The sequence below is a fragment of the Cololabis saira genome, chromosome 23, assembly GCF_033807715.1.
Source record: "Cololabis saira isolate AMF1-May2022 chromosome 23, fColSai1.1, whole genome shotgun sequence".
Taxonomy (NCBI): domain Eukaryota; kingdom Metazoa; phylum Chordata; class Actinopteri; order Beloniformes; family Belonidae; genus Cololabis; species Cololabis saira.
In genome coordinates this window covers 5,582,498-5,608,590 of record NC_084609.1, presented here as the reverse complement: position 1 = coordinate 5,608,590, position 26,093 = coordinate 5,582,498, and the positions used below count along the sequence as shown (strand labels likewise).

General features: G+C 42.6%; 1 protein-coding gene across 3 annotated transcripts in view; it reads right to left on the bottom strand.

The window, feature by feature from the left end:
• Nucleotides 1-26,093, bottom strand: part of iqsec3a (IQ motif and Sec7 domain ArfGEF 3a) — a 192,392-nt gene that overhangs the window by 73,703 nt on the left and 92,596 nt on the right. For all 3 annotated transcript variants that reach the window (XM_061714483.1, XM_061714484.1, XM_061714485.1), the window contains exons 3-4: nucleotides 24,560-25,184; nucleotides 7,932-9,238 (exon numbers count right to left, since the gene is read on the bottom strand). In XM_061714483.1, coding sequence (XP_061570467.1) covers nucleotides 7,932-9,238; nucleotides 24,560-25,184 — 1,932 coding nt within the window. The remainder of the gene's footprint in view (nucleotides 1-7,931; nucleotides 9,239-24,559; nucleotides 25,185-26,093) is intronic.

Genomic DNA, 26,093 nt, shown 5'->3' with positions numbered 1-26,093 from the left:
ATACCATAAAAATACTGTGCATCTCGATGGAATGAGAAAAAGATATCCAGACTACCTCCGAGGATGTTTTTCTTAATTTAAGCAAATAAGGAAATAATATTAATAATGATAAATAAATAAATGAAATTATTTTAAGTAATAATGAAGTATTAAAGCTACACAGTAAATTTAAAAAAAATAGATCAATAATAAGGAAGAAAGAGAGAGAAAGAGAGGGGAAGGGTCCGTCAATCAGGGGCAGGGTCTGGAGAGAGTGGAAGAATGTAAGAAAAGGAAGCCACTTATCATAAAATTGTTAGAGCTACCTTTCACTGAGTATATGATCTTTTCCAGCTTCAGAAAAGACATGGTATCGTTGAGCCACCGAGTTCTAGTGTTTTGACTTCTAAATCAAACCTCTCAATTATTTTCTAAAGCCTCTCAACTGTTTACCTGCAGCCTAAACGGCACCACATAACGTCCAGATGGGAATCAGAGCACGCTTGTGGGGTTTTATTTTGAAAATCCACCACACCGGTGTGAAAGTGACTTAAACAATCAGTGGATTTTTAGTTTTTTGTGCTTTTTCCTGATGTAACTTTTTGAACTTTCCAAGCAAAACGAGGGCAGAAGAGAGTTCTCCCGGAGATTAGAAACCCCTCCTCTGTTTGCCATCTGGATTCCAGAGTTGGTAATTATGTGCTGAGTCGTTCAGCACCGAGGGCAGAATGCTAATACGGGAAAGGACTGTGTATCCCTAAACAAACACCCACGACTCACCAACAAACACACACGCGGAGCTTTTTATGGCGCTCTTGTCTCCTGATGGGCAAATTCCATCTAGAGGAGTCGGGCGAGCTTCGCTGTGCTAATTAGTCCCGCTTGACATGTGCATTTAGCGATCCCTTTCACATGCTCGGTCCTCACACTTGCGTTTCTTTGACTCGTGCAGCTCTGACGGGGCTCCGTTTTCATGCATGACAGCCGGTGGATCTGAGTCCACCAGGAGCTGCTCTAATGTCTGGATCGAGGCGTTCGCCACGCCGAGACGCACCAGGGCGAAAAGTGAATTATGAACACGTCGAGCTGATGGGAGATTCATGCATGCAAACGGAGGAATCTGCTTGGAGGGGGATCGTGAGTTAATGTCCCACCCCCGCCCCCCCGTCGAAGGTTCTGCCGCTGCAGCTCCCGGGTGTGATGCCGGTGTCCTTGGCCGCTGTAAACTTTATCAAGTGGTCTTTCTCTCAATCTTTGTCCCAGCGATGCCTTTCCGTCTCCTTCAGTTCATTTCTCCTGTCTCTGCTTTTCATTTCTATCGCTCGACTGCCTGAGCCAGTTTACCTAACTGTGAGCTTTGTCGTCTGCAGGATAGTGTTGTGCATGAACGAGAACGTTGAACTGAACGCAACATATTTGCAAATAAAGAGCTTGAACTTGTTCATTCTGCAGATCAAAAACTGGAACTTGAACTGTTCAGATTATGTGAGTTTCAGCTTCACTGTTTAGGTCCAATTACTACGGAATACATTCCACCACATTTAAAATACTCGACGAGAGAACAACTTCACACTACATTACCCACAATGCAGTGCACACTAGCATAGCAACGGGCACCATCTCCATGGCAACGGCGGCCCGAGCCCGGTGCATCTTTACATGACCAGTGAAGAGAGAGACGATGCAGACGCAGATGATGATCCGCTTATCATTACCTGAGGGAATTTTACACATCGTCTCCCAAAGAGTCGGACGGTAAAAGTCTAACCTTTCTGTGCAAATTATGTCCACCTGCGCTGAGAAAACAAGTCCCAACGTCTGCCTCGTCAACTTTACATTTGAAACGTCATGTGGGTTTGATTTCAGCTACAGGGAGATACACTGATAATGGACTACATTGTTGGAGATTTACAGCTTCTGAATGAAGTTGAAAAGCCACTAGAACAGGGGTCGGCAACCCAAAATGTTGAAAGAGCCATATTGGACCAAAAACAAACATGTCTGGAGCAGCAAAAAATGAAAAGCTTTGTATGTATAAGCCTTAGAATGAAGGCAAATGGCGAAAGGTGAAATGTCAAGAAAAAAGTTGAAATGAAGAGAAAAAATTCGAAATGTTGAGAAAAAAGTAAAAATTTTGAGAAAAACATTCGAAATGTCGAGATTAATGTTGAAGTAAAATCTTGAGAAAAAAAGTCAAAATGTTGAGGAAAAAAGTGGAAATGTTGAGAAAAAAGTCGAAATGTCGAGAAAAAAGTCGAAATGTCGAGGAAAGTCCAAATTTGGAGAAAAAAGACGAAAAGTCAAGATTAATGTGGAAGTACAATCTTGAGAAAAAAGTCGAAATGTCGAGAAAAAAGTCGAAATGTTGAGATTAAAAAAAGAAAAAGGAAGAAAAAAAGAGAAAAAAAGGAAAAAAAGGAAAAAAAAGAAGAAAAAAGAGAAAAAAAGGTTGAACATTTTTGAAAAAAGTTCCAAGAGCTCTAGAGCCGCGAGTTGCCGACCCCTGCATTAGAACAAAACATGATTGTATACAGTGAACAGTTTTAGGATAGGGGGGCGTTTCATTGGTACTTCTCACCTAAAAGTATTGAAATGAACTGAATTTGAACTAGTTCAACTATGAACTAGTTCAAAATTAAAATGGTGAACTCTGAACGTGAAATGTTCATTTTTAAACCATGTGAACTGAATTTGAACTAGTTCATGAGAAGTGTGAACTTGCACAACACTGCTGCAGGATCAGGCAATGCCGATACTTTTGCCCTAAAGAAAACATCCCTGTTTAAGATGCACAGGACACGCCGGCGCAGGTACGACAGGGAGGGAAGGAACTGCTGGAACTAATAAGCCTCAAGCCCAATTGCCTTTTTCTCTCTCATCACTTTTTTTTTCTCTTTCTCTCTTTTCCCACTTTTTTGAACTGATCAAAAGTGAGGTTATCTTCCAAGGGATTTCATCAGGGGGACGAGGGGAAGGTTAGAAAATAGATGAAAACCGCTCCGGGGACTGTTACTCCCCTGAAGAGTCACATGACCTCCCCAGCCAGGATATCCTCTCTGAGCTCACGTGAAACTCACCGTAGTGGAGTCTGGACTCCTTTTATAGGGACTTACAGCATCTGCTGCTCCGTTTATTGCAAAAGACTTTGCAACTTTACCGAGAGTGACAGTGACTACGTTTACCTGCAGTCAATAAACCTTTTAAAACCGGAATATTAGCAATAACCCGGTTTTGCACGGCCATGTAAACACCAATAACCCCTTTGAATAACCGGAATTTGCTCATATTCCGGTTTTAAAAAACCTGAATATGACCCCTGGATACTCCTTTTCTAACCTGAATATTTGGTCATGTATAACCTAACGGGATATTATGGAAGAGTATTAGGGCCACGCAGGAGAAAAATAAAAAAATAATTTAGAGGAGGAAGATTTTTTTTTCATAATGCACTTCGAGAAAAAAGTCGAAATGTAGAGAAAAAAGTCGAAATGTCGAGATTAATGTTGAAGTACAATTTCGAGAAAAAAGTCAAAATGTATTTCAACTTCTCGAAATGCCGACATTATTCACAAAATTTCGACTTTATTCTTGAAATTGTATTTCAACCTTAATCTCAACATTTTGACTTTTTTCTCAAAGTGCACAATAAAAAAAAATCTTCCCCTCTCAAATATTTTTTCTCCTGCATGGCCCTAATACTCTTCCGTAGGATTTCCCGAATCAAACGGAACAGGAATTTGTTTTCTGCACATGCTCTTTTTGCAAGGAATCCTGGTCTTTTGAGTCCAGGAAGTTCTTATAAACACGGAGAAACACAAGACCAGGAGGAGACTAATCACTTCATAAATGTAATGAAAGATATGAACATTTTGGCATTTGTAGACGGTAGAAAGTAAGGAGATAGCCAGATTTACAAAAAAGTGAGTGAAAAGTTGCGAGAAGCAGGATTTGTACGAATGCCAGACCAGATCAAGCTCTGCTGGAAGACGCTGAAAAAGGAGAACTACAGGGACAAGAGACAAAACGACTTCTACTGGGCTGTCATTATCCGCCATGCTGCTGTTATTGTTGTTGTTTTGAATTTGGATACAGGAAGAAGAAGCGGAAATGACGGAAATTGCATCATGACGTTCTCCGTGTGTCGCTGGTTTGATCCATAACCCTGTTTGCTCACGCATGGAAACACATTATTCCGAATGTTTCAGTAACCGGAATATTAGCAAAAACCCGAATTTTGACTGCATGTAAACGTAGTCACTGTGTCCATTGCATAAGGATCTTATGGGACAGTAGTGAATGTTCCAGGTATTAGTCAAACCCTCAGGTGTTACCAAGGAAACTGAGTTATGGCTTGTTAAAAAACTTTGTAACTTACCAGGTTACAACGGCTGCAGACGAGAGATTAAATAGCCGCTCAGCTGTGGCTTGTTATAAAACTGATTTAATATTTATGTTTTTTGATAAGTGACCGTGGTATAAGCGGGATAATGCGGGACATTAACATAAATATATGGACGACGCGGGGACGGTTTGCCTCGGGCATTATCCCTTACGTAGCTACAGTCCAAACCAACCATCATTCATCTGTTTGTTTGTCCGTCACCATGGTTACAACACGTATCCAACCCCATCGAAGTTCACTCGAAACATCATTCGATCACGATCAAAGCGAGCAAGTTCGGAGCACGACGGCTACGTGATTCCCACAAGGTCACACTCACTGAACATTTCTGAAGAAATTTCCAATGAAAGTTAATTAGTTAGACGTTATTGCTGGAAACACCATGGGAATCATAACTCATAATGATTTTCTAATGAGGCTTGTGTACGATCACGCACCGACGCTGTTCCAGCCTCTCAGTCTGGGGAAACAAACTGCTCATGAAGGAAAGGAGGCCGTATCCTAGACTACACAAGTCTGAAAGTGCGATTTCAGAGTCCACAGTTTTCTTCTACCCGAGTGCCGGCGGTTGGCAACGTGGAAGTCATTTCGCCAAAGAGCTCTGCTCTTTTCGCTCTTTTTCACAAAGATATTTTGTTCCTTCAGTGCCGTCATGTCTGAACGAAGCCAGAGGGAACGTGTACAAGTCTTTCATATCCACTTATACGACCCTGACAAAACTAGATGTGCTTGTTTAAAAAAATAAAAAATATTATGTCATAAAAAGGGTTCTTGTCCAAAGTCACGGATCCATTTTCTGCCAGCTTTGCCGCAGATATTTGCCGTGCAGAAATGGAGGATTAACAGACATGTGTAGCGGCAGTGACTAAGAGGCATTTGGCTTGGGTATCTCTCATTACCACAGCTCTCGTTATCAGCATCTCTCATTACCAGCATGTCTGGGTATATCTGTAACATCCCATGTCTGATTATCGCGAGCTGTCGTGTCCCACATCAGCCTTGTACTCAAATTTCTTTCATTTCCTCTTACAAATTAATCTTCTCACTCTTGGTCGTCTAAACCCCCCCCACCCTCTCTTTTATTAATCGTGTATGTGTGTCCTCCTGGGGGAAAAAAAAGACAAGAAGAAGAGACACTTCACATAAAGCTTGGCACTCAACTGGTATCTGTGAGAAAAAAGTGCTTTTCTTTGCTGTTTTCAGTCCACAGGGTCCCATCGAAAAGTGCCTGTAGAAAAAAGAGCGGAGGCGTTCGCTGTGTCATTACTCTCACGATGCCCATCCTTCTCCGTCTTTGCTTGGTCTACCGTCATCTTTCTTTCTTTCTTTCTTTCTCTCAGGTCCTTCTTGAAACACTAGATCTGAGTGAAACCAGTCTAGCCAAACATGCTAATTCTTTACCTCGTCGATGGAAAATTACCAGTCAGGTTCCTCTGGACTTTAACCCCATTCGTACGAAGGGATGGGAATCGAGAACCAGTTCTTATTCAGAGCCGGTTCCCAGTGTTTCAATTCCTTGCAAACGATTCCCTTTTCGATTCCAGTGGGGACGAATGACGTCATCACGCATGTTGCGTAGCTTACGTTGCATTGCTTACGTTGCGTAGCTTACGTTGCATAGCTTACGTTGCATAGCCTGCATGGGCTTCAAAAATCACTAAACATGAACTCCCCACACTGGACTCCCTTTACAAACACCACACCATCACACGGGCAACAAAAATAATTGAGGACCCCTCACACCCTGCAAAAGGAACAAGAGATACAACGATTCTTTCTTTCCCTCGGCCGTACGACTACTTAACGCTTAATTCCTTGTCCTATTTCGGTGGTCCTGTCTGATATGTGCTGTTGTGTGCCTTGTCCAGTTTTGAACAGCAATTGTTATTACTTGTCTTTTTCCTCTGGAAAACGTTCTGTCTTTTTGTACTGCTAGCTTACATTGCCCAGTTTACATTGCCTAGTTTACGCTGCGTAACTCACGTTGCATAGCTTACACACGTTGCGTAGCGTACGTTGCGTAGCGTACGTTGCGTAGCGTACGTTGCGTAGCGTACGTTGCGTAGCGTACGTTGCGTAGCGTACGTTGCGTAGCGTACGTTGCGTAGCGTACGTTGCGTAGCGTACGTTGCGTAGCGTACGTTGCGTAGCTTACGTTGCGTAGCTTATGTTGCGTAGCTTATGTTGCGTAGCTTGCGTTGCGTTGCGTAGCTTGCGTTGCACAGCTTGCGTTGCGTTGCATAGCTTGCGTTGCGTTGCGTAGCTTGCGTTGCGTAGCTTGCGTTGCGTATCTCGCGTTGCGTAGCTTGCGTTGCGTAGCTTATGTTGCGTAGCTTACGTTGCGTAGCGTACGTTGCGTAGCGTACGTTGCGTAGCGTACGTTGCGTAGCGTACGTTGCGTAGCGTACGTTGCGTAGCGTACGTTGCGTAGCGTACGTTGCGTAGCGTACGTTGCGTAGCGTACGTTGCGTAGCTTATGTTGCGTAGCTTATGTTGCGTAGCTTGCGTTGCGTAGCTTGCGTTGCGCAGCTTGCGTTGCGTAGCTTGCGTTGCGTATCTCGCGTTGCGTAGCTTGCGTTGCGTAGCTTATGTTGCGTAGCTTACGTTGCGTAGCGTACGTTGACCTTTGTCTAAGTTTAATCTGTCTAACATGTCAAAAATGACAACTTTTTAACCAAATCAAAGCTTTAAAAATGTCAATCCCATCTAATTTTGCAGGGAGGTTTGTTATGTCACGAGAAAGAAAAGAGAAACACTTTACTTAATCAAAACACTTACTTCAGAACACTTTTCAAAAAAGATAATTAACAATAAAGCAGAAACTCTTTTGAGCCTTGTTTGGTTTGATTGATTCACTTTCTGTTTTATTTCAGATTCAGATTCAGATTCAGAAAAACTTTATTTATCCCCGAGGGGCAATTGCAAGAACAACTAAGCAGCAAGACGTTGAAAGTACCGAATATAATAATAGAATAAAATAAAAGCAGATAAATAAGGCATTTGAAAGTCTTGCATGGGTGGCTTCAGTTTTGGCTTCCTTTACTAAAAACAAACACAAACTGTGGGTTTCAATTCAATTCAACTTTAATTCAATTCCGTTTTATTTGTGCTGTGTTTTTTGGAAAACGACCAACGCTATTCACATCAAAAAGTACTTGTAAGAAGTAGAAAACGTTTGTCGGCTTTAGGTAATTCCCATCAGCAACATCACTCGCTGTCTGTTATTATTAGACGTACGGCATGATAGACTTAAAGGAGTGAATGGGAGCAGAACGAGACCAATGATTGGCTGAAAACAGCAAAACAACCAGTTTTAATCAGAAGAAGAATCCATACCCCAATAACCTTCCCAGTGGCTCTTTGATACTTCCCGTCTGTCGTTTTGGAGTAAGGTCCAAGCTCATCTCGCTGCATTACAGTCATTAAAACTTCTGTTGCCAATAGTTTCGTTTTTCATTAATGCTGCTAACAAGATGGCAAAGATTCACGGAAACTTATTCGGTTTTAAATTGGGACAATCTAAACATGAATCAATGAAAGAAGTACTCACACATTGAAGAGGTTGAGGCCAATGCGGTACAGGCGTTTTCTCATGACGTCCGTGGACAGCGTGGGCGATTTGCAGCTGGCGGGGTTCTCGCAGTGGTAGCGCGGCAGGCTGAGGATCATGGCCTGCAGCGCCTCCTTGGACGACGCCTCGGACGTCGAGCGCGCCTCCGTCGACGTGCTGCTGCTGCTCATCTGCTCTGAGCTGTTGTCCGCCGTCTCGGAGCCACATCTCTTCACGTCTAGAGGCTCCACCACAGGACAGCTGGCCAGCGGTCCGGCCTCCTGCGGCGGAGGAACTCCAGCGGTTTCGTTTGCCGGAGGAGGTGGCGGCGGCGGGGCAACCACCGCCACCTCCTCCGGGCTTTGAGGTGCCGCCATCTTATCCAGAGGCGTTAAGGGAGGCTGATCGTCCTCCTCTAGCTCCTCTTCGCTCGGAGGTGGGGCAGGGAATTCAATATCCTGCTCGCCAACGTCCATATCTAACTCTGGGGGCGGTGGCGGCTCTTGGGGTGGCGGCGGGGGGTCTATGGGTTCGGTTGGGGCCTCTGGAGGTGGAGGAGGAGGTTCTTGTGAGAGAGCAGGTGGAAGGAAGTCTAGTGTGGAGTTTGTTGCCATAGAAGCGGTTGTGACGATGGTGGAGGCAGCGTCTTGTTGGACGGCGCTGCCGAGAGTGACTGAGGCGGATGATTCCATCACCGAGGACGAAACTCTGAAGTTCTGGCTGTCAATCTCTACCGTCACATCTCGAAATGCCATCATCAGCTTACTCGCGCTTTTCGACAGGTCGTTTGGGTCCACCACACTTTTTGGAATCGTCGATTCTCCCAGACCGCCTCCCTCTCCGTACCCACCGACTCCTGCAGCCGCCGCCGCTGCCGCCGCCTTGCTGAAAGAGTCGGCAGTGAACTGATAGGTGCCGCCTTCTTGCAGCGAACACATGGTCTTCAGGCTCCAGTTGCTGAGCGCGTCGTCAATGGACTTGGCGAGAGACTGGACCTGTTCAGTGAAGGAGTCTTCCAGGTCGGTCAGGCTGCCGCCGACCGTGGCGGGGAGCGACGGCGAGCGCACCAGCGGGATGCCCGCCAAGCTGCACCCTTCGGCCAGCGCCCGTTCAGCAGAGAAACCCTCCGTGTTCTGCACCCGGACCTTGCGCAGCGAGATGCGCCGCGGCAGACGGCTCTCCAGGAGGGAGTTGCGGATTTTCTCAAAGTTTTTGCTGAGCTGGTACTGGCGAAAGGCGGTCTGGATCTTGCAGGCAGCGCGGCGGGAGATCAGATGGCCGCCGTATTTGTGCTCTAACATTTCGATCTGGGAAGTACAGGACAGAGAGAAACAGAGGAAATATTCACATTATGAAATTGTAGATCCATGATCATATTGATCAACAAGCAGGATAAAGAAGCTTTATGGCCATGACGCAAAAACCTGCGTTGCCCCTCCCCCCCTGCTCCCTGCTCATCCCACTGTTATTGAATTGAATTTAAATTTTATTTTGAACATGAAACAGTAGTGAATACAAAACAAAACAATAATAATCAATACAAATAAAAGGAAATAAGAAAACAATAATAATCAATAAAATTAAAGGAAATAAGAAAACAAAATAAACAAAAAAATAAATAAGAACATGCATCCATCATAATTAACATGCTTGAAAAGGAATAGGAAGACGTAAAAAGTTATCAAATCCTACCCCCTAAACTCTATTTCATTATAATCAAATTAATTTCTTAATTTCTTAATTAATTTCTATACAAAAAACAAACTGTACACAAAACTTTTTTATACATATATATATATATATATAAATAAAACTAAATTTACACACAAAAAAGAAAAAAAAAATATATATATATACATATAACAAATGCACACACACATATACAAGTGTATATATATATATACACATATACATACACACATATATACATATATATATATATATATATATATATATATATATATATATATATATATATATATATATATACACATATACATACACACATATATACATATATATATATATATATATATATATATATATACACATACATACACTCAAATGTTATATGAATATCAATAATAACACATCCTCACACCTATATACACTGATATAAATATACCAATTTATAAACTAACATATCAGTATCAACAATATACAAAAAAGCAAAGAAAACAAATTGGTTACGTCCCTTAACGAATCAGCTACTCCCATTACTGGGCCAATCTTCAGATCAAATCAGTGCTAAAACCTCTCAGGAAGCTCCCACCGCGACTGCTCTCTCATAACTTTTATTGATTGACTAATCAATCATGCATCTCTTAAACTTCAAAGGTACTTTATTGATCCCTGAAGAGACATCAATTAATTGTGGGAGGGAAAAAAATACGGCTGGATACCCTAAAAACTGGGTATAAAAGACAATTTTGAACCTTTTTTTGAAAATTAGAACAGAATAATGTCTTACCTGTTTGACTAAAACAAGTGAAATATTCAAATAACACTCATAGATGGTTTATTTATTCCATCCTTGTACTTTTGATTTACATACTCAAACTACCACAGTGAGCTCATAAATTCTAATAAATCCTGACTCGCTGCGTTTTGAACCAATTGTTAATTCCCTCAACAAATAAAGCGGATAATGTAAGTGAATTCCTTGGAGGAGTCCTCCACACAACTTTAAATTGTCTGAAGCTGAGCAAGCTATTAATCTCGCCTGTGAAAAATTGCCCGAATGCTGTGGGAAACGAGGGAGCGGCGTAATATAACCATCCTCATCTGGTAGCAGCTCAAACGCAAGATGAAACCTCTTTGAGTTTCCCAGAACAATCAGGGCGTGCGTATCTTTTGCAAAGCGCCCAGAAAGAGCGCTTATCTTTTCAAGTCTCCGTGAGATCCTTTTTTTTTCATTCAGACTAAATCAATGAATATAATTCTGCTTCTGCTGAAATTCTGCCGAGAGCAGCAGCGACGGAAGAGATTGAACTTTAAAATAATGGCATTGCCGTTTCAGAAACATTACACTCTAAATATCCTGCATAGAAATATACATGTAAAATAGAGAAGTCGCAGTTCTAGGAAACTAGAAATTCTCTCCTATCAGGGTGGTGTGTACATGAGGATTAATTTGGTCCACAAAACGCCAAAAAATCTCATTACACCTAAAACAAGAGTCATCACTGGAAAAAAAACAAAAAAAATCACCTGTTTCAAGTAGATTTTCACTTAAAATAAGTAGAAAAATCTGCCAGTGGAACAAGATTTATTTTGCTTGTAATGAGAAGATAAATCTTGTTCCACTGGCAGATTTTTCTACTTATTTCAAGTGAAAATTTACTTGAAACAGGTGAAAATTGTCAAATAACAAGTTATTCTTCTGGTAATGACTCTTGTTTTAAGTGTAATGAGACTAGAAATAAGACAAATATTCTTGTTAAGATTTTAAGTTTTTGCAGTGTATACATTTAAAATAGAGTTGCAGTTCTAGGAAACTAGAAATTCTCTCCTATCAGGGTGGTGTGTACATGAGGATTAATTTGGTCCACAAAACGCCGCTCCAGTCGATTCAATAGCAATTGACAAAGAAGGATCAGGCTGTGCGACTTTCAGCTGTTAATCTTCTTTCACTTCAGCCGCGGTCAAAGTCACCAAACCTCCTGCAGACTTCTATGGAAAAGGAACTGATAGGAAATAATGGCTGGAGGGTTTGCAATTTGTGATAAGTGGCCGGCCTAATAAGATGCGGCATCCGTCGTTGTCACTCCCGACGTTCTTCAGAAAAAGTGGAATGACACTGAAAATACATCTTATCTGCTGCAATTACATTCAATTTTGAGTCTTGTTTTGTTCTCCTGTTGGGTTTGATTGCTTCACTTCCTGTTTTATTTTGAAAGTGTTGAATGTCTTGCATGGGTTTGCATCAGCTTTGGCTTCCTTTACTAAAAAAACAAACAGAAGCTGTGGGTTTCAATTCAATTTTCAATTCAATTTTATTTGCGGTGAGCTTACGTTGCATAGCTTACGTTGCGTAGCTTATGTTGCGTAGCTTATGTTGCGTAGCTTATGTTGCGTAGCTTACGTTGACCTTTGTCTAAGTTTAATCTGTTTTACATGTCAAAAATGGCAACTTTTTAACCAAATCAAAGCTTTAAAAATGTCAATCCCATCTAATTTTGCAGGGAGGTTTGTTGTGTCACGAGAAAGAAAAGAGAAACACTTTTTGTCAACACATTACTTCATCAAAACACTTACTTCAGAACACTTTTCAAAAAAGATAATTAACAATAAAGCAGAAACTCCGGTTTTGAGCCTTGTTTTGTTTCATTGCTTCACTTTGTGTTTTATTTTGAAAGTCTTGCATGGGTTTGCATCAGTTTTGGCTTCCTTTACTAAAAACAAACACTAGCTGTGGGTTTCAGTTTAATTTAACTTTCATTCCGTTTTATTTGTGCTGTGTTTTTTGGAAAACGACGAACGCTATTCACATCAAAAAGTACTTGTGAGAAGCAGAAAGTGTTTGTCGGCTTTAGGTAAGTTCCAATCAGCAACATGACTTGCTGTCCGTTAATATTAAACGTACGGCATGATTGGTCGACTTGAAAGAGTGAATACACTGCAAAAAATCAAAATCCTAACAAGAATATTTGTCTTATTTCTAGTTCAAATGGAAAATTTTTTGTCAAAAGAAATCTCATTACACTTAAAACAAAAATTTCCACCTGTTTCAAGTAGATTTTCAGTTAAAATAAGTAGAAAAATCTGCCAGTGGAACAAGATTTTTTTGCTTGTAATGAGAAGATAAATCTTTTCCCACTGGCAGATTTTTCTACTTATTTTAACTGAAAATTTACTTGAAACGTGTGAAAATTGTCAAATAAGTTATTTATCTGTTAATGACTCTTTTTTTAAGTATAATGAGATTTTTTGACTAAAAATTAGACATTTTAACTAGAAATAAGACAAATATTCTTGTTAAGATTCTAAGTTTTTGCAGTGTATACATTTAAAATAGAGTTGCAGTTCTAGGAAACTAGAAATTCTCTCCTATCAGGGTGGTGTGTACATGAGGATTAATTTGGTCCACAAAACGCCGCTCCAGTCGATTCAATAGCAATTGACAAAGAAGGATCAGGCTGTGCGACTTTCAGCTGTTAATCTTCTTTCACTTCAGCCGCGGTCAAAGTCACCAAACCTCCTGCAGACTTCTATGGAAAAAAAAGCACTGATAGGAAATAATGGCTGGAGGGTTTGCAATTTGTGATAAGTGGCCGGCCTAATAAGATGCGGCATCCGTCGTTGTCATTGAGGTAACCAAATCACTCCCGACGTTCTTCAGAAAAAAGTGGAATGACACTGAAAATCCATCTTATCTGCTGCATTTACATTCGTCTGCAGAGCCTCTGCGAGCAAAGTGAAATGTACTGAGAATATTAAGGTGGGTTCTGAATGGGGAGGCTGGTCTTTTGCAGCTCGCGCTCTCTGTAGATGTCGCCTCTTACAGTCCGGTCAAGCCCGCGCTGAATATTAATCTGGATTGTGCTGCGCTGCGTCTAAAGTTAGACAATGTGTAGTCCTTCTTAGGACTTTGCATGACGGTAATGCATTTTACTCCATTATTCAAAGAACAAAACAAGTTCTGCACGGAGTTCGATGCAGAGATGCCCTTGAATGCGAGAACGGCCCATCAGGAGGGCTGAGTTTTGATTAGATGTAGCAGCCGAGCTTGTTTTTGTTTTGTTTTTTTCCTGCCGTCCGTGTAGGTCGGGCTCCGGGAGGATGAATAAAGTATTTGGGTCACGTTGCTTTCTTTATTAGAGCGTGTATCTGTGATACTCTTGTCATTCAGGTGGAATTGCAGCCTGCCGGGATGCGCAGGAACATCCGAGGCTGAGGAAGCGTTAGCGGGAGGAGGGAGTTATGAATGTAGACAAGACATTTGATCCCGAGTTAACGAGGATTGTGTGGAAACTGCAGATGAGCCCTGCGGAACATCAGCGCTGCAACTGCCGTGAAAGGCTCGCCACTTCGGGGACGGGGTCGTTCCACCGCGCACCACTCTAGCAGTATTTCATCGATTCTGGTTTGTACGCTGATGTCCAGCGGCAGCATCTGTCCCCTGGAAACCCAAGTAGGATGCAGAGGAACTGCATGAGTCATTGGTGTGAATGAGGGATCAACCCTGGTCCTGCGTGTTCTAGACGCTGCATTAACACAACTGATTCTGATCAGTGGTTCTTCATCAAAGTCAGACTTTTTATTAGTATAATGGTCATATACGTGCAAAAAGCACCCTCCAATGACTCCGGTGGATGAAGTTCATGGCGCATCATCAACCGGAAGAACTTGTGAGTTTCACAATTTTCACTCGCCTTCTTACATCGATATTTGATTTAGTTTGATTTTGAATATAATTCAGTATTTTAAGCCACAGAAAGAGTATCATGTTGTAAAAAGGAAAAAACAACAACAAAACGCAGTTCAAAATTTCAACTTATCCCAGAACAAGACGGTCTATCCAACCCCCATCAGCATCAGATACTTGGAGTGTTACCGTGGTAACTGAGCAACCTGATCTCACAAAAATCCGTGAAATGCCCACGACCTCTTACCACTATTTTCCGTGGCACCAACACGGAAATGTTATAATTCCGTGTGAGCACCACGGATATTGTACTATGCGAAGTCAATGGGATCCGTTGTCGTGATATATACACGGATTATTACATTATAATTATGTATATATTATTCTTTGTTATAGTGGCTAAGTTATGAGTTTTTGACGCGCAAGTTACTCTTTGTTACTGTCAGTTTGTAAAAGCATGTTTTTAACGCTGTTTTAACAATGTTTTAATGGTGTTTTGATGATTTTTAACAGTATTTTGACAGCGAGTATTTAACCGTGTTTTCTAGTATTTAACGTAAATTCGAGTATTTAACCACGTTGTTTGCTGTCGCCATTTCCGTGTTGGTGCCACGGAAAATAGTGGTGAGAGGTCGTGGGCATTTCACGGATTTTTGTGAGATCATGTTGTAACTGAGTTTCTTCCTGTCCCCTCCTCTTCATAAGGCTTCAGTTTCATCAGACAATCGACCATAACACTCATTTTGGAGTCGTCTGAATGACGACACTACGATTAGGAGAACGTATCGATGATCAGAATAAATATTTTAAATAAATCTTTTATAAATCAGAACATTCTGCTCGATTTGCTACGGGGTTAAATAATGTTTGGTGGAAGAGAAAGAAGTCAAAATACTTTTACTTAACTTTTACTTAAAAGAGGCTCTTTTTTTAACTAAAAAAGAGCCTCTGACAAGCCAAGTGTGAAAGTGTTGGTATGAAATTACATAAATTTGGAGGTGTTGAACAATCGTGGGAAAATGTGCAACTTTATGCACATTAAATATCACATTTGATCACTGAAAAATACCACATTTGTCGTTGTGAATTTGTCAGCTGTGAACTGCTATTAGATTAGCGAGACTAAACCAGACATGAGATGAATCACCGTTTAAAAGTCTGTTTTATGTCTTTGATCCACACTAATCCTCAGTTTACCTTTTTAAATGACTAATAACAGAATTAATACGTCAGGAAGGTGTAACCGTTAACGTTTTGACGCATCGTTCGCTGTGAGACGTTCATGTCCGAGAGAGGGAAGGTTTAAAATGGACAAATGAACGGATGAAGACGGCAAAGAAGACTCGTGAAAACAAGGCCTGCTGACGTGAAGGTGACACACAGAGGGAGACGGACAGAGAGACGGATGACCGGACGTAGAGAGCGGCGCCGCGGAGAGTTCCCCTCATTAGCCCCGCCGGTTCTACCTCTGATCACTTTGCTGCGCCGCGATGCAGAGAGAGATTAGTCCGGAGACGGATGACGGCGCTGCTCTGTTCCACCAACGGCTCTAAATTGATTTTGACGGGCAGATCAGCCCCCTGCTGACCTCCGCGTTCCCCCTTGAACGAGAAAGAAAAAGAGGCGCTTCGCAGTTCGGGATAATGTGATGCAGTAACGTGGAATGACTAGAAAGACACTTGAGCGTGTAATGACACTACTTTACTCAAGGTTTGAAGGGGGTCCTTGGACAGAAGCAGCAGGATGTGATGAAGAGGGAAACGGTAGCAAAAAAAGTACAAACGGGGCCGGTAAGTAATGCGTAATATTTAATTTATCCAATTAAAGGCCTCCTGAAGCTAAATGAACGACCAGCAGGTGAAGAAGCCTGACTCAGCAGCTTTGGGTACCGCTCTTTATTGCTACCCAGGCTTTGGGGAAGGAATACATTTGAATCTGAAACCAAAATGTGGGCCTTTAAACGATGCAAACTGTAGTTTTGACTAAAAGTGTGGTGTATTACTCACGTTTGAGGAAAAAAAACAAACCCTAAGCAGTTACTCAAAATGTAAGGTGTTATATAACCGTGTTTATGCTTTCTTATACCACACACTTGTGCACAACTTCAAACCTTATCAACCTTCAAATGAGCAGTGTAGGTGGGGGTGGGCTAAAAGAGCTAAAGTGTAAAAACAACCGAAGAGCATGTGACATCAGTTGAAGTTCTTCTGTACAACAAAAACTTTCAGAGTAGAGTGTCATCTGCATATTAAAGCGATATGTTGTTGACCTGAAGCATAACTTGCATAACCCTTCCAGTTGGGAATGCGACAAAGCTCATTCTCATTCTTGTGAGTTCATTAAGGTTCATTAAGGTTGTTTTGTTGTCCTTCTGGAGGACTTTAATGAAATATCGCAATGACAGTCGTCTAACAACGAAGAACACAGTAAAGTATCATCTGCATACTGAATCAATGTCTTAAATTCCCCTGAGGACCTAGTTGATAACATGGTGCATTGTTTGAACGCTTGTGGAAGTTGTGTATAACTGCACTTTTTGCCTCTGGTGGCAAACAAAGACTGGGAGTCTTCAGTAAACCAATAAACTTAATTTGAAGCCTGTTGCACTGGGAGCCACATTGTTATGGGGTTGGTCTTGTACTGTGTCACTTATAAATGAAACCAAACTTATATCTGGACTTATCCATCTTTAGGGCTGGAAACATTGGGATGCCATTTTTCAAAGAGGACTCCTTCCTTCCTGTACCAACCTCTCAGTGGTTTCGCACTCCTTCCTCCGCCTCAGATACCAGTTTTGCTTCCATTAACACCCAATTTCAATCGTCAATACGTCTTGTGATAGAAAAATCAACGGATTGCCAATTTTTTTTAACCCATTTGAGAGGCGGAATATGTTTGGTGTCCTGGAATGCCCTTAATTCAACTTTTCATATTAATTATGCTCATGTATTATGCTTGTTTTTTAATTAGGACATTTTCAGGCCAGAGGTGGAATGAAGGGAGAAAAAATATATTTTGTGTCCTGAATATGTCCTGAATTCCCAAAACACAGTCTGCACCTGCTGTTTAGTATTATTGTAACTGTGAGAGAGGCGCTTGTTCACATGGGAAGCTCAGTCCCGTGTGAACCAAGCCTTAGCGTGAGAACTGGCAGGCGGGGGTTGAAGGGGCAACCCCCTCCGCAAGGTGCTGAGTAGAAAGGTATAAAGATGCGAGAGCCGGAAGTCCGGGTTAGAGTCAGCTGTGGGTCTAGTGCACGGACGCCCAGCAGGGTTTCTTTGGCCTACTCTGTATCAGGACTGTTTCGGCTCTCCAGTCTCGTGTCGAGGTAAGAGTATGAGGCCTTGGCCCTTTGTAATTGTGTGTGCGTAATATTGCTCTGCCATTTGTGGGGGATAACTTGACATCTTGTCCTAGCAAAAAGAGTAATTGTGTGTGTGTCTTCTATGCAAATGCTTGCTTTTCTGGCTGGTAATAAAGGTTCATATATCATTATAGCAAAAGCAAGTGTGTGTGTCTGATTCATTTTTGCACAGCCGACCGCTCCCGAGCCTCCCGTGCAAGTGAGTTTCTCCCAAAACACCATTCTGCCGTGAACTAAATCTTCAGTAACTTACTCTACCCAACTTTTAGACAGGTTGTCCTGGCAGCTGCCAGAGCTAGCGGTCAACAATGTGGGGTTTTGTTTGGTATTTACCTGGAAATATGTGTACTAAGTAGTACATGCTAGTTAAATGACAAAGCTGAATGATCCTCATAAACTGTTGTCATGTTGAGTCCATCCATCCATCCATCCATCCATCCATCCATCCATCCATCCATCCATCCATCCATCCATCCATCCATCCATCCATCCATCCGTCCATCCAACCATCCATCCGTCCATTCATCCACTCACCCACCCATCCATCCATCCATCCATCCATCCATCCATCCATCCGTCCATCCGTCCATCCAACCATCCATCCGTCCATTCATCCACTCACCCACCCATCCATCCATCCATCCATCCATCCATCCATCCATCTATCATCCATCCATCCATCCATCCATCTATCATCCGTCCGTCCGTCCGTCCATCCATCCATCCATCCATCCATCCATCTATCATCCGTCCGTCCGTCCATCCATCCATCCATCCATCCATCCATCTCTCTCCAGGTTACCAGTAGTTACACAGTTTTACATTCTAAAAACAAACATAAAATAGGAGCATATTTTTATCTGCTGACTGGAAAACTGCAAAGTTGAACAGAAAAGTAAAGAATAAAAAAGCGTTGTGGGTGAAAGAGATGAAGATGTCTTGGTGTCGGCGACCCCTCCACCCCCGAACACAGTCTTCCCTCGCTCTTCCTGCCAACGGCCTGATGCCGTTCCTCGTCTCACTTCCCTGAAGTTTCACCCCTGAACGACCCGAAACGCTGCTCCAGATTTAAAAACCACTGTTCCGCGACTGCCGCAGAGCTATTTTTATTTATATTTTCTGTTTGGGATTAAGAAGACACTGCTGGTAACGGTTACATTTATGTGAAAATATGGCGCTTATCGTAGAAATGAGGAGCAGAGTGTGAGACGCCGTCGCCGGCGCTCATCAACAGCAGCACGGAACAGAAACATTTGCATGATTAAAGAGACGATTATATAACTAATCCAGAACCGTGCGACAAAATAAGCATGATGACGGATAAGTCTTGATGTTATCAGATGATGGAAATCCAGTTATCTGATGTATTTTCTGATCAAAGTGAGATAAAGGTCGAGGGTCACAGAAGAACAGTATTTCACTATTATTATAGTTGAAAACTATTTTACACTGCAGCAGTACAGTTTTAAATTAGTCTTTATTTTAATATTCATTTTAATTCATTTCAAAAGGCTCTTTTAAACTAGAGCCAATAAGAGTTTATATATAATTCAATGTTATTTTGATCTTTATTTTGATCTACTGTAGCTTCATGTCTCTGGATTTCACATACATAATAATACATTTTATTTATTTAAGGCGCCCTTTCAGGGCACTCAAGGTCACCTTTAAAACATCGATTAAAAGAGCAAAAAAGGACCAAAATATAAATGCAATAAAATAAGGAATCAGCTGTAGCTGGAGGGAGGGGGGGGGGGATTAAAGTGAGTTGGCCAGTTTGAACAGGTGGGTTTTTACATGGGATTTGAAGATTGATAGTAGGGGTGTAACGATACACTAATCTCACGATACGGTACGATACACGATATTGAGGTCACGATAACGATACGATACGATATTATAGCAGTATTTTTTTAACAACTTTGAATGAGGAACATATGACTGGAAAAAAATTGTCTTTTATTTGAAAGACACAAAATACAAAACAATGCTGTGAGTTTGCCCTATTGTTACAGTTTGTAATGCTTTATAACTGTTTAAGTTTTAAAGAGAAAGCCAGGCCAACCATTTTCCACAAACTGAACTAAAAGTAAATGTCAGGTTTGCATTATGCATCTTCAGTTTCATACAAGTACAAATATTTACCCACAAACTGAATAGTTTCTCTCATGTATGATTTGACTTTTTTCTTTTCCAGAAATTTAACAACTAAAATTAAATAAATAAATAAAAGTAAATAATTACATACAATTTTACATCATAAAACAGATTGATTCATGCTCACCTTATAAGTGTAAGAGGAGATTTATTTTTGTTAAGAAGGTTATTTTGGTAATTCAGGGTTCATTATTTTATAAATATATTCTTTATATTCTGTAAATCAGGGACTGTAATGACACTAGTCAGTTTATCTGTAGTGATTAGTCTGTTTTAGATTGGGCGGAGTGATACGCCACAGTACGGCACTAGGTGCTGTGTTGATGTTCTAAAATCCTACACTGTTGAGGGACATTAAAGTACACTGGAACTCAGCACAAGTTTCCCCGTGTTTATCCTACTCACGACCCCAAAAAGGTTTAATTTAATAAGGTAAAGCTTAACTCTACACCAGCCTTACATCAGTAAAGATTCAGAGCTCAAAACGGGACTAGTTTCTTCATGAGCGTAGTAAGATTTTGGTCCGCGGGTCGAGGTGCGGTCGTCACGCGTGGTCGGATGCGCGTTACTAGTCAACACAATAGATTAATATTAATAACCCAATATCGCGATACAGTTTGTCACCTCTATGACACGTTTCGTGACGTTTTTTTTGTATCGCGAAATTTCGTGGCACGATATATTGTTACACCCCTAATTGATAGTGAGTTAATGTTCCAGATGTGGGGGGGGCAGACGGGCAACATGACGAGTTTTCAAGTACTTCATCATGTAAAATTATTGAAAGCCACAATTTTATGAGAAATCTGTGATGAGACTGCAGTTCCCCCCCAACCAGAGGTTAAAACATCGCAGCATTGAGTTCCTGGTCACTGCGGTGGAAACACCAGAGGTCAAGGGTCGGTGCCCTTTAGCGGTTCCTGTCCCTCGGGAAGCTTCCTGCCGTCTTTTATCGACAGGAAAATACTTTGGAAGTTTGAATTGATTCAGAGAAGCGAAAATGGAAAAAAAAAACTTTTAAAGAAATGCTAATACAACTGAAAGGTGCATTTAGTTCAGCAACGTCACTTTTTACGGCACGTCTTACTCTTCTTGTGAAGTGTTCCTCTGGTTTGTGTCTCTGGAGGTCGGGGCACTCCGGTTTAGCTGAGATAAATATGCCCTAATAAGGTTCTAACCCTGCAATCAAGGGATCGGCCTGCAGAGCCAATTATTCTGACATTGATCTGCAGCTCCATCAAGCCTCTGCACCTCCACCTGCAAGGACAGGAGATCAATCCCGCTGATGGCACGTCTCGAGCCTCATTGACAGGGAGATAGTGGAAGAGGGGGGACTCTAAGATGTGCGATTAAAAGAGCGAGAGGGGGCGGGGGGGTTGGCGCGAGACAGTAACTGAGGTTAAAAGAACTTTCAGCTTCCATTAGGGATGAAATCGACTCGCACACTCCGGCTCCGAATCACCTGGAAGTTGGATCTTAGTTCCTATCTCCCAGCATGCAAGTTTTTAGTTTCATAGTTTTCTTTCTAATCTGGCAAAAACACACTGAATTGGGGGGGAAATGGCACCAATTGTTCCCCGTTTTGAGCAAATGCAACCGTTACTTCAGACGTCACCTCACTCATGCCCCTTTTCCACCAAACCGGTTCCAGAGTTGGTTCTGTTTCACAACTTGTTCAACTAGGAACCAGCTGAGAACCAGTTTGTTTTTCCGTAGCTCGGGTGCTAAGAGGAGCCACGTCATTACGTTGCTGCATTTGCGTGAAAGTTGAATCAACAACAACGTATTTTCTTTAATAGGACTTGGTCCTCGTAGCTCCTCCCTGGACCACATCTCTAAGGGTGCTTTCACACGTTTGGAGCAGTTGTTCCGAAACAGGGAGCATTTGCCCCTAAAGATCGGTTTGTTCGATATATGTCAGGGGTCGGCAACCCGCGGCTCTTTAGCGCCGCCCTAGTGGCTCCATGGAGCTTTTTCAAAAATGTTTGACCCTTTTTTCCTTTTTTTCTTCTTTTTTTCCTCTTTTTTTCTCTTCTTTTTTTCCCTTTTTTCTTCTTTTTTTCCTTTTTTTCTCTTTTTTTTCCTTTCCTTTTTAATCTCGACATTTTGACTTTTTTCTTGAAATTTTGACCTTTTTCTTGAAATGTAGAATTTTTTTTCAACATTTTGACTTTTTTCTCCACATTTCGACTTTTTTCTCAAGATTGTACTTCAACATTAATCTCGACATTTCGACTTTTTTCACGCCATTTAGACTTTTTTCTCGACATTTCGACTTTTTTCTCAAGTGCATAATGAAAAATAAATCTTCCCCCAGTTATAACTAATATAGAAACATGCAGCATGTGTTGTCTTCATTCTAAGGCTGATACAAGACTTTTCATTTTTTGCGGCTCCAGACACATTTGTTTTTTGTGTTTTTGGTCCAATATGGCTCTTTCAACATATCGGGTTGCCGACCCCCGATTTATATGTGAACACAGCAATCGCGCTCGGATGCGGGACAAAACAAGCGAGGCGAGATCGCCTAGGAGAGGTGGTCTCGGGTCACTTCCATTACAGACCTGGAGCGGTTCGTTTGCAGTGAGAACATAATCCACACAGCAACCGACACAACTCACTCATAACTGTTGTGTTGTCTTTGTTTTTCCCGGGGTACGGAAGAGGAAACTCCTTCCGCGTTCGTTTCTGACCAATGAGAGAACAGTTGGTTCGCGCATGGCAGCTTTGAACCGCTACAGACGGTTGCCTTGTGAACACAAACGCCACAAACGAAAAACAAAACAACTGTATCGATTTAGCCCCTCAATCGGAACAAAACAAACGGGCCACAGGTCTGAAAGCACCCTAAAAGACAGGTTGTCTCCTCCTCCTCCCATGATGCTTTGCTGCATCCAGATTCATTCTTATTTGAAAATGTCTCCGTCTCCCAGTCTTGCTATTGCCGTTGGTCTTAATAACTCCGCCCCCCCGCTTACGTAAGCGGTTCTTTCCTCTAGACCAGCAAAGAGTTGGTTCTAGTTTGGAACCGGTTCTTCTGGCCCGGAGCCAGTTCTTTGTCAGTGGAAACAGAAAACCTGGTTCCAAACTCAGCACTGGTTTGGTGGAAAAGGGTTAATAAGACCTCAGCAGACCTCAAAAACAGTTAAATCTGAAAGAATCTAACACCTTTATGACATATATATCAAATAAAACATGTTTTATAGTTTATTGTTTGTGCCACTCTCTAAAAACTCACTGCTCCTACGTGAAAATCAGTCGGTAAAATAAACGGTGAGATGAGATTTAAGTTGAATCTCTGACAAAGGCCTCGTTTGGAAGGGGTTGATGGTCCTGCCGAGTTTTCCAGTGGAAACAAAAAGCCCGGTTCCAACAAGAACCAGCCCTGGAACCGGTTTGGTGGAAAAGGGGTATGAGGGTAAACGGGCGGTGGCGCTTTGGTCACGTACGGCTGCAGCTGCTTTGCACGTCTGTAGCTACCCTACCCTAGAGATGTGGACTGGAACAACTTGGTTGGATTCTTGGCTTCAACTTTGTCTTCGCAGTTTTCAAAGTAGATACATTTCTGTAGATTCAATAAAAATCATTTTTGGCTCAACTTTTATCCAAGTCCCTATTTTAAAATCTGCTTGGTGTCTGAGGTACGTGAAATTGGCGGTGAATGAAAAAGAAAATCGTCATTGTAAGGCACAGCACCGCACAAGAGAAGCTGCACTGCCACCTAGTGTTTGGGAGGGTAGTTGCAGTGATTTAAAGTGTGAGTGAATATCGGCCAGTTTGACTGCTTTCCTGCAGCGGTGATGATAACAGTGTTATAACGATGATTTATCATCTTAAATATGACCTCAGGCTCAAAATACTGAAGCGTACATGTGGCTGAGCAGCAAAGACAAAGTGCATTTGTCGGTTCTGAATTTATTACGACCTTTCGGCGTCACGCTGGATGGAGAGCTGCTGTCTAGGTAGCAAAGATTAAAAATTTTTAGCTGCTAAAAACATGAAATCCCATAACTTAGAACAGTTTTTGTTCTGATCTACCTTACCTGCTGGTCGATCCACGGACTGAAGGGAGTCTTTAAGGCGGATGACGATGAGAATGGATGCTGAATGTTGGATGACAGTTGAAAATGGAGGCGCTCATGTTATGCTGCTGCTGATGAAGATGATGATGATGGTGATGATGAGTTCTGAGCCCCATGATGAAGAGCGTGATGAGAGGACAGACTGGTGACCATGGAAACACATGAAGAAACAGTTAGTTTTCACAGACGGGGACAAAATCAGCTTAACTTAACGGTCGCAAGAGTTTATTCTCCATAAAAAACAGCTCCCTTCATCATCCACAGAGTAAACGTTTATCACGGACGCCGCCTACGTGTGCAGTGTTTGTTTGTGAAGATGGTGTTTGTGGTCCTTGACGAAGCGATTAAACGCCCTACGGCTAAATTACAAAGTACTTCCAGAGAAAAAACCCTGTTCTGTAATCAGCTCCAAGTGATTGCAACTGGATGAAGCAACATGATGATGAAGATGATGGTGATGAATATGATGAAGCGTAACTGGACACAGGTTTTTATCCACAAGAGCCAATAGGGATCCATGTGACACAAACACACGACAACAGGAATCTCATCCGACGCCACAACAGACGCAGCCGTCCTCCTCAGACAGAGACACCAGACGCCCAGGCATCACACCAACCCCCCCCCTCCCTCCCACGCCCCCCCCACACATCCCTACCTGCTTATTTTTGAGGTCAAGCGAGAGTTCATAGTCTGGGGTGGCGGAGTGCGAGCCGGCCCCGTTGCGCTGCACCCTCAAGGGCGAGGCCGTGTGGTGCAGACTGGCCCTCCTCCCTGCACCTCCTCCTTTAGCTCCCGCTCCTTCCTCGTCCTCTTCCTCCTGCGTTGCCTCATGTGCTTCCTCCTGCACCTCCTCCTCTTCCTCTTGCTCGGCCTCCTCGGCCTCCACAGTTTCTTCTGGGCTTGGACTGTCCGCCAGCACCCTTGGGTGCTCCTCCGCGCAGGGCGACGGGGTTCTGGGGGACTGTGGCGGCGCCTCGGTCACCTCGGGCTCGGCCTGAGGCTCAGGCGGCGGTGACGGCGGCTCGGGCTCGGACTGGGGTTCGACTTGAGGCTGCGGTTCAGACTGTGGTTCCAGAGGCTGAGCCTCTTCTTCCTGCTGTAGCTGCTGCTCCTGCTGCTGCTGTTGAGGTTCCGGCTCTGGTTCAGGTTCAGGTTCGGGTTCGGGTTCAGGTTCGGGCTCCGGTTCCGGTTGTGCCGGCTGTGCCTGGGCCTCACTCTGCGGCTCCCCCTCACCTCCCTTCCCTTCCTCCCCCACAGACGAGTCTGGAGAAAGTTCATCGCTGCAGAAAGGAGGAGAAAACGCAGAGTGAGGTTGCTGCTGCATCCGTGGTGCTCTGAGCTCTTCTCCAGGTTTAGTGTTGGGCCCTTTTTGTGTGTGTGATCCCTCAACCCTGTTACCAACTGTGTTGCAGGACCAGCTCATCTGTCTAGCTCTGCTCTTGTGAATGTCTTTCCTGTCTGTCTAGACACTTGACAGACAATGAAAACCAAGGAAAATATACAGCAACAGGGCAGCTCATGAAACAGGAGGAAAAAAACTAAACAAAACAAAAAAAAACACATCATCTTTCACAACAGAAAATGTGCTACAGGCTATCGTGACACACTCCCACCCACACACACACAGGCACGGGGGGACAATCATGCAGCTATGGTGCTTTCTAGACATCGTGAGGTTGTGTTTTTGTGTACAGGTGTCTATGACTAAGTTTAAATGCAGTCAAAATTGGGGTTAAGGTCAATATTCGGGTTGCTGAAACATTGGGAATAATCTGTTTCCATGCGTGAGAAAACAGGGTTATCCCTGTTTACATGGTAATTGTAATCATTTGGGAAATCTGGATCAAACCAGCGACGCACAGAGAACATCATGACGCAATTCCCGTCATTTCCGCTTCTTCTTTCTGTATCCAAATTCAACACAACAACAATAACAGCAGCACGGCGGATAATCAACAGCCCAGTAGAAGTCGTTGTGTTTCTTGGCCCTGTAGGTCGTCTTTTTCAGCGTCTTCCAGCGGAGCTTGATCTGGTCTGGCGTTCGTACAAATCCTGCTGTACTCTACTGCCCTTACATTTTAACAACTTGTGCTTTCTATTATTTTACTTTTCTTATCATTTTATTTCATTTTATTTGTAATTTACTGTTTAATTGTGGCTTGCCACTTTTAATGTTTGTGTAAAGCACT